Here is a 9,538-nt window from a genome sequence, read left to right on the forward strand (position 1 = left end):
ATAATGCTAGTAATCAGAGTCAGAAAAAAAACTATTATCTAGGAATTTCCATATAAAATGTAGAGTACAATCAAAGGCATTAAACCTGTGTTGGACATTAATTTACCTTAACATGGGACTCTAAGAGTTCATTTACCTCTCACTTGGACAGAGCCCTAATTACATTAACTGCCATCACAATGATGACAGTGGGTCTTTCAGCTTTAGAACAGCTTTATTAAGCAAAAACAGGAATCTCTACCTAACTCTTAACTTTCTTGAATTTTCTCTTAAGGAGAGAACATAGAAATTTCTGAAACATCATTCAACACTCCCTTAAACTAATTTCAACTTTACTTTTCCATTTCAGGTGGCTGCATTTTTATGAAATTATAATTGTATCACAGAGAGTAACAAGACTAATTCAAATACAATGGAAAAGTATGTTCAAATCCTAGTTTATTTTATATATTTAAGCATTATGCCTTCTGTTAAATTTATGTGCATTTGCTATCTATTGCTGTGTAACAAATAGGCCCCAAATGTCCTAGCATAATGCATACGCGTTTATTATTTTATGCAGTTTCTAAGGATCAGAAATTTTTGAAGAGTTTACCTGGAAGGTTCTGGCTTTAGGTCTCACATAAGATTGAATGTGACCAAGGTGACAAGCATCTGGAGACTTGGTTGAGGTTGGAGGGTCCAGTTTGAAGATGGTTTATTTACATAATTGACCGGTTGATGCTGGCTGTTGGCAAGAGGCCTCCTTCCTTAAGCTCCATGGACCACTCTATAGGATTGCTTGAGTGTCATGGAAGCTGCAATGTCGTTTAATGCATAGCCTTAGAAGTCACGCTGTCACTTCCGTAATACCCTCTTGGTTCTAGGTTGTCCATGTATGTCACAATATAGCTGTGCTCTGTAAGTTTGGCAATAGCTGGGGGTTTTTTTGTTTTGTTTTGCTTTGGTTTTTGGTTTTTGGCAGTTTTATTAGTACTTCATACAATTCAATAATTCATTCATATCAAGAAGAGTTGTACAATTATCACCGCAGCCAATTCTAGAACATTTTCTTCTTCCTTGTACTCATTGTTACTAATGTAATTTTTTTCTAATTGTGGCAAAAATATACTCAACAAAACATTCAATTCCACAACTTCTACTTGTATAATTCAGTACTGTTGATTATACTCTTGGTGTAGTACAACCATTACTGATATCCTTTTCCAAATTATTACACCACTACTGACCTGAACTCAATGCCCCTTAAGTAATACCTCTTTCCCCTTCACCAGTGGTAACTATTAGTAAAGTTTAGTTTCTTTTTTGGTGGTTTTCTTGGTACTGTATTCCCATATCACACACTTCTATGGTTGAATTGTTCTTAAAATGAGTTGTATATACATCATCACAATCAGTTCTAGTACTTCCTCCCTACTCCTACAATAAACATCTATTTATCCTTCACCTACCAAGCCAAAGCTCACTGCCATTGAATCAGTTTGGACTGATAGCGTCCTACAGGACAGAGTAGAACTGTCCCAAAGGGCTTCAAAAGCTATAAATCTGTACAGATGGAGACTACCCTATCTTTCTTCCACATTCTTTACCTGGATGCCCTATTAACATTTCCCACCGTTTGCTTTATCTGATTATGTATCATTACAGTGTGGTATGAAGGACTAGAGAGGACATTGTAGACCATCACCTTTTAAGACTTGGGTGTATAACTCCTACTAACAAAGACATTCTCCAACAAAATCCCAACACAATCCTCAAATTCAGGAAGTTTATCATTGGTACAACAGTGTTATCTCACGTACTCAAAGTTCACCAATTGTCCCAATAATGTCCTTTATTTATAACACACTTTTTTTCCCAGGAGACGTGGTGTATTTGGGCTGTGATCTGCATGGTCAGAAGCCCACAGTTGACTCGGAGGCAGTGAGTTTGGTTTGTTTGTTTGTTTGTTTGTTTTTCTCAGATCTCAGCTCCAGTGCAGGGGTACATCGTGGTCTTTAACTTGGAACAGTTTCTCAGTCTGCTTTTCATAACACTTGATGTGTTGGAAGCATCCTTGTCATTAGAATGGCTGATTTTTTACAAGTAGATTGGCAGACCTTTCTTCCAGGGTGCCTCTCGGTGAACTTGAACCTCCAACCTTTGGGTTAGCAGCGGAGCATGTTAACTATTTGTTATACCCAGAGACTTGTATTGGTTACATATGTTAGTCCTGCTCAATATGGGGCAGACTACACAAAGGCATGAATACCCTTTGGAGGCTGGCTACCACTGTATGTTTTTCACTCATCACAATATACTTTTAATTAAGAGCTAGAGATGCTGCTAGAACTTAAAAAGTTAATTTTGGCTTAAATTCCAATTGGTTGAGCATGGCCAGATAGCATAGACTGTATAACTTCATTGAGCAATAAGTTACTTGTCTTAGTCAAAATATCACTGGAACTCATACAGCAGAATCATTTCTGCCTTTCATCTAGGTTATATGACAATGTGGACTTTGCAGAAGCCAGTCTGCCTGCCACTTCTTCCATCTATGTAATATGTAAATGTTCGTTGTTGACATGTTTTTTCTTTGCTTTGCTTTTTTTTTTTTTTAGAGATCAACTGGAAGAAGCCTCTGATGCTCCCCCAAAAGTTTTGGATTCTGAGGTGATGTCGGTGACAGGTGAACCACCTGGTTCTGCCAGAAGAAAGGATGAAACAGCCCAAGATATAGAAGTAGAATCCATCCCAGAATATGCAGAGCTACAACTCTCCCTTCTAGAAGTGCTGAGAATCTCAGCGGTTCTGGAGGATGCCACCGACCAGCTCTCTATTCTAAACTACATCATGCCAATTCAGTATGAACGAAGTCAGAGCACCAGCTTGGTAGATACCCTCACTATTACTTAATATCCGCTTTATTTCCTCTGCACTTCTCCACCATTGACAGCCCCGATGCCACTACGTTTACCATGGAAAATATGTCCCTCTACTTCAAATCTAGGACTACAATGATTATTTGACATGTACACTTTCCATTGATGAGTGAGGTAGCCAAAGCTCAAGATACATTACTAATCAGAATAGAATCTTCTTCCAATGCATTGACATTAAATCAGTATAAATACAGTATATATCCTGAGGAAATCAGTCAAAATACTGAGTTGCCTCACTTATCTTTTGGAAAGCTAACCAAGAGGAGCCTGATGGTGTAGTGATTACACGTTGGACTATTAACCACAGGTCAGCAGTTCGAAACCACCAGCTGCTCCACAAGAGAAAGACTGGGCTTTCTACTCCTATATAAAGAGTTATAGACTCAAAAACCCACAGAGGCAGTTCTACCCTGTCCTATAGGGTCACTGTGAGTCAGCATCGCCTCCATGGCAGTGAGTTAAAGCTAAACCAAACATTTACAACTAAGCAATCTATTCACTCTTACTATTGCAAAGTGTTGGTGTGACTTTCGGACAAACCCAAACGCCATCAGCTTTTGAGAACATCTTACCTTTCAAAATAACTTCAATCAGTATATGACATTCAGAATGCTCTTGCCATGCCAGTCTGTGATGCCATTACACACCTGTCAAAATGCTTTATTAACCAACTTTATTAACCAAAACCGATACCACCACCTGTATGGTCTAAATAAAGTCTGCTTTATCTTTTAAAATATAGTAAAGCTAACTAAACCCTAGCGAGACAGATAACTGTTGTTGATTCCATTCATGGTGACCTGACATACAACAAAAGGAGACACTGACTGGTCCACTGTCACCCATATAATTGTCAGCATGCTTAAGTCCATCTAGAGAGGTCCCCTCTCCCTCATTGGCCCTCTGTTTCACCATACACGAGGTACTGTTCTAGAGATCGGTCCTTAAAATTTTAGGGTGTTCTGTTGTAAGCCATAGGTTTTCTGTGGAAAATTTTCAAGATTGATTGCCAAATTTTATTTCCTAGTATGGTTTTCATAGAAGCTTCACTGAAACCTGTTCACTAGGTGTGACCCTGCTGGCATTTGAAATACTAATGGCATAGTTTCTAGCATTGCAGCAACAAGCAAGCCACCGCAGTATGACAAACTAGTAGAGCAGCGGTGGAAGTGCGCACTCTCTCACTGACATCAGATCAATTCCCACTCCTAGTGAACCTACAGAACACGGTAGAACTGTCTCTGGAATTGCAAGGCTGTAAGTCTTTGTGGGAGTAGAAAGCCTCACCTTTCTCCAGTGGAGCAACTAATGGGTTTAAACTTAAAACCTTGAAGTGGTCATCCCACTATGCCACCAGGGATGTTTGCACTGAACACTAGAGGGAGGACATGCCATGCAGTTCTCTCAACATGATTTTTCTCTAAGTTGTGTTGCTGTCCTTGCTGAATATGTTGCAGCCTACCTTTCGGAGTATCCAGCCACATCGCTGTTAGTCATTACATTTCCTTGACGCTACGGACTCCTCTGCAAAGCTCCATGGAGCTATCAGAAAACTCAACTTGGCAGTGAACAAAATCTTTATAAATTCTTATGTACCTCCTTAAAAAAAACCAGACTCCTTACCATCAAGTTAGTGCTGACTCACAGTGACCCTTGTGGGTTTCTGAGACTGTCACTGTTTACCGGAGTAAAAGCCCAGTCTTTCTCCTTAGGAGCTGCTGGTAGCCTGAAACTGCCACCCATGAGGATTGCAGCCCAACACTTAACCACTACACCGCCAGGGCTCCATTCTCACGTACTTACACATTTTAATAGCTTAAGTGTAAAATATAAAGTTGTGCCTGTTTCAGAGAAAAGTGACCCAACAAAATGCTGATGTTGTCAAAAGATACTATTAATATCCCATGTAAGTAAAAGTTTGTTTAAGATCAAGCGAAAATAGGTGGCAGCAGTACGTGACAGGGAGCTCTCAAATTCAATCTTATTCCAAATATAACTTGAGATGAACCAAGACCTGTACAGTACTGCCCCTACTCTTAATGGGGATATTTATACAAACAATTACAATGTGGTTCCCTTTGATCCAAATGTTAAGTAGTAAGTTAGCCAGGTGATAAGCTGGGGACTGACAACAGAAGTGTTGTATGAGCGCAGGAAGACACAACAGCAGGACATGTGGTTTGGTGTAGCTGAAAAAAACACCCTCTTTGGAGTGTAGAGAAGTGGGAAATGAAGTTGAAAATGCAGGCATGCCTCTTCTTTTATTTTTTTTGCCCTTCTTTTATATACAATTGTCTCTTAAGTTGTTATAACTCTTATTTTTATAAGAAAAGCAGAGAAGCAACTTTAGAAGAAAAAAGTCCAGATAAAGCTCAAGTGATGTCAGTAACCTCACAAAGATCTAGTCCACCTGTGCCTGTGGAAGGACCAAAGTTGCCAGGAATCAGAGAAGATGCCATTGCAGTGGACCCCAACAGAACGCAGGACTTTGTCTTCAAAAAACCTATAAGGCAGTCTATAATGACAACAGAGGCACTAAAGAAAATTCAGATAGATAGGTAAGAAATGAGTAATATTTTTATAGATGGATGAGAGAATGGGTGCAAGGGTGGCAGACTAGCTATTCTATCTGATAGATTATTCATTGTATACAAAGAGACTGCTGCTAATGGGATTAAGACAACCAAAAGGTAGTGTGATACAATTGAAAGTACGGCGGCCCTATTATTTTGGACAAGTTACTGAGCTATACCAATTTTTTTAAATGGGAATAATTATACTACCCAGGATTAAAAATAATCCTGGCACAAATTGGTAGGTACTGTGATGCTTACCCATTGATAAGAGACCCAAGCCAAACCAAATCAGTTGCTATCAAGTTGACTTGTACTGATGATAATTCTGTGATTGCCAGAGTAGAGATGTGCTCCATGGGGTTTTCCGAAAGCTGATTTTTCAGAATTAGATTGCAGGCTTTTCTCCTGAGTTACCACTGAATCGACTCAAACCTTCCACCCTTTTATGGAATTGACAGTCGTTAGACTTTGGCTGGGATCTCTTACCTTGAGGGCACTCAATGAAAGGTGGCCTGGAACTACCATACATTTACTATTTTAATGGTCCCCTTGTCTTCTAATGACATGTATTAATCTGGTAAGCATGGTTCTGTCTTAGTGACTTAGTATTATTGAAAGTGTTGCCCCATCACTTACCCCCATTGTTTGTGTAAATGATGTCCAGCCTTTAAGAGTTTAATCCGTGCAAGTCAACATCTCATGTATTATAGTCTGAAGCCTGTAGCTGTATTATTTCCTTCCCTCAAAAATGTAAATTTTCTATACCATTGGCTAAATTAATGACACTAAAATAGAATTACCTTATGCCCCAGGGAGATGACTTATAATATTCTTCTATTAATGATGTCTCTAAAGTGAATCAGAGACATATATAAACTGTACAAGCGACACCCAAGAAAAACTGGATTTTTTTTGAGATAGAAAGATAAACAATTTTAAAAAAAAGAAAGATAAGCAATTATATTATGTAACTTTAAAAAAACTCATTTTATTGGGGGCTCTTACAGCTCTTATAACAAGCCATACATCAATTGTAACAGATTTTTTTCAAAGCTATGTATTTAAATGTTTTTTCAAAACAATCTTATCACCTTCAAAGTACTCTCCATTACACTTAATACATTTGTCAAATCTGCTATTCTATTCTTGGAAACATTTTTCAAATTCATTTGTTTGGATGGCTGACAGCACCTCCCTCATTTTTTTCTTCACTTCTTCTATGTCATCAGATCGCTGATCTTTCATGTCCCTCTTCATTCGCAGAAACAAAAGGGGGTTGCACAAAGATCAGGTGATTAAGGTGCATGGGGCAAGAGAGTTATGCTATTTTTTGCCAAAAACTGGTGCACTGAGATGGCTGCGTGAGCAGGTGCATTGTCATGGTGGCAAAACCCGTCCCCCATCTGCCCCAAATAGGCTATTTTTTTTACACACTGTTACACAATCTTTTCAGAACCTCTAAATAGAAAGTTTAATTAACAGTGACCTGGTGGAACGAGTTCCAAATGCACAAATCGACATTTATGTCCATCCAGGAAGTTGATGGGCGTCCAGAATGAGGTCATCAATCGACATTTCACCCCTTGAAATGAGAAAACCACTCATACACTTGAGTTTTTCCCATAGCACTGCCCTTGTTCAAGCTGTGTTCAACATCACTACAGTTTCTGCGGCATTTTTTCCAAGCAGGAAACAAAATTTCACAGCCACACGCTGTTCTCTTAAATCAGCCATCACAAAAAATGAGGTTCAAGAGAAACTGGTTTTACAAAAAATTCACTGTGACCAGGGAGAACCTTCCCAGGTGATGCTCGATGATTGCCTTAGGGAAAAACATGTACTGTGAAAGCTCTGCGCTGCCCAGAGCAATTCTGTTTTTGGGGTATCTTCTCATAGATATGTGAATGGATATTGGTCTTGCACTTAATTCTAGCCCCAGTCTAAGACTGTTGGTTCTTATGGCATGGCCCTGCTTGATGCTCGCCTCCATGGAGAGATCACTGAAGATATGGGTGATATAGCAAAGTGTGGTAAGGAAACTAGATGGTGTCTGGGGTCTTAAAGGCTTGTCTTAAAACAAGCATCTATCTCAATGAGGCATCAATTAAGCCCACATAGAAGGAGCACACCAGCCTATGTGATCCAAGGATTGTAAATAATAGAATGCAAATCTGAAGGAGGGAATGGTATCAGAGTTTAAATTCTGAACACCTTATTTAAGTAAGGCTATGGATAACAGTGGAAACCCAAAATCCATTTGCAGGGTCCCCACACAGATTAAGCCTCTGGTGAGTCCTCTCTTGACTATAGTGGAGGGATGCCTTTTTATCCGACAGAAAGAACATTGCAAAATCAATGATGACAGATGAAGTTAGATTAAAATGTAAATACCATATTATTCTCCCTTTTTACCCATTTATTCTAAAATTATTTCAGTTTTTAAATATTTTTTGCTTTCTTTTTATTGAATTTTTCTTTGTTTTGTTTAGTCATTGTTGATGGGATCTTTTTGTTTGCTTGCTTCCTGTTTGTGTTTTGTATGATTTTCTATATACGAAATCCAGAATAGGAAGATCTAGAGAGACAGTAACAGTATTGATAATCATTGAGGGGCATGGCAGGAGGGATGGAAGGATATGGGGAGCTAAGGACAATGACTATGAGAAACAAAAAAGTTCTGAAATTGATTGTGGTGATGATTGCACACATCTTAATATGATTGAAAAATTAAATTGTACGATATGTGAAGTATATATCAATCAAACTATTAAAAACCCAAAAAACTTCAAGTATTTAACCATTTGTACTTCCTAACAAAAATCCCAAACTGTTGCCATTAAATTTTAAACTGTACTTTAATTTTGAGGGCTAAATTAAGGCTGGCTCAATTTCTGTAGTCTCATTAGTCATATGGGGTTTGTTGTTGATGCCAATTGACTTGCGAACTAGGAAGCTTGTTAAGTTAAAAAGATAAAGACTAGGTAAGACTTGGTAAGTAACATAGGTTCCTAAACTTATCTGGCCTACTGCCTCTGTGTTAGTCTGGGTAGACTAGAGAAAAAAATCCAGGGAGACTCAAATGTGTATAAGAAAGAGCTTTATAGAGAAGAGCAATGGAATATTGAGAAAACATCCCAGCCCAGTCCAGGTCAAATCCATAAATCCAATATCAGCCCATATGTCTATTACGAGTCTATAAATTCTTCTTCAGACTCACGCAACACATGCAATGACACCAAATGTAGATCACAGGCCAGTGGGTGGAAAGTCTGGTGGGTCCAGTGGTGATGGAAGCATCTCAGCCCTGGCATGGGTCTCCACGTGACTCCTCAGCTCCAGGACTCTGGCTCCATCAGTCTCTCAATGTGGCTTGTCAACAGCAATGTCTCCCAGGGAGTCAGTCTGTGTCCCGCCTCCAGCGAGCTATTTTTCTCCTTAGCACCTCCAAATGAAGTCATCAAGCTGCGATCTGATTGACAGGTTAAACTCTACCCTTTCAGTCTTAAGTCTCAAATTGACAACAGATTATGTAACTTCCACAGCCTCCTTTTCAGAAAAATATTACTCAGTACCATACTGGCAGTGAAAAACTTTTATACTGTAGCCTGCGATCCAGGATGAAGAGAAGGTATCTGCTCCCTGAATCATTCCAGCATGCCTGCTCACCACCACCAAGAGGTGGTATTGCCCAGTTTAGGAAACACTGCTTAGTAATATCTACCAAGGGCCACTGGCCAAATCTAATTTGGAGTCAATTTTTGAAAGTAAAGTTTATTTGTTTTTCCCAGCTGGACACCATTTTAATTTAATTTTAATTGTTTAATTGACTTACAATTTATACATCATATAAATGGTCTAAATACATCCAAAAAAGATATGCAATTATTACCACAATCAATTTTGAAAAATGTTCTTCATTTTTAAAAAATTTGTTCATTCTTGTATCTGTTAGCATCTTCTTTCCCCCACAACCTCCCTGACATAAGCCCAAGAAACTATGGATCTAGCTGCCATTTCTGTAAATTTGAAAATAATGATTTT

General features: G+C 38.8%; 1 protein-coding gene across 1 annotated transcript in view; it reads left to right on the plus strand.

Annotated features, from left to right (window-relative positions):
- IQCG (IQ motif containing G) overlaps positions 1-9,538 on the plus strand; it is a 43,657-nt gene that overhangs the window by 2,614 nt on the left and 31,505 nt on the right. Inside the window, exons 2-4 of the mRNA XM_045287522.1 lie at positions 350-420; positions 2,601-2,871; positions 5,250-5,480. Coding sequence (XP_045143457.1) covers positions 413-420; positions 2,601-2,871; positions 5,250-5,480 — 510 coding nt within the window. The 5' untranslated portion in view covers positions 350-412. The remainder of the gene's footprint in view (positions 1-349; positions 421-2,600; positions 2,872-5,249; positions 5,481-9,538) is intronic.

Source organism: Echinops telfairi, unplaced genomic scaffold (assembly GCF_000313985.2).
Source record: "Echinops telfairi isolate 266 unplaced genomic scaffold, ASM31398v2 ScPeMD7_17;HRSCAF=63, whole genome shotgun sequence".
NCBI lineage: Eukaryota > Metazoa > Chordata > Mammalia > Afrosoricida > Tenrecidae > Echinops > Echinops telfairi.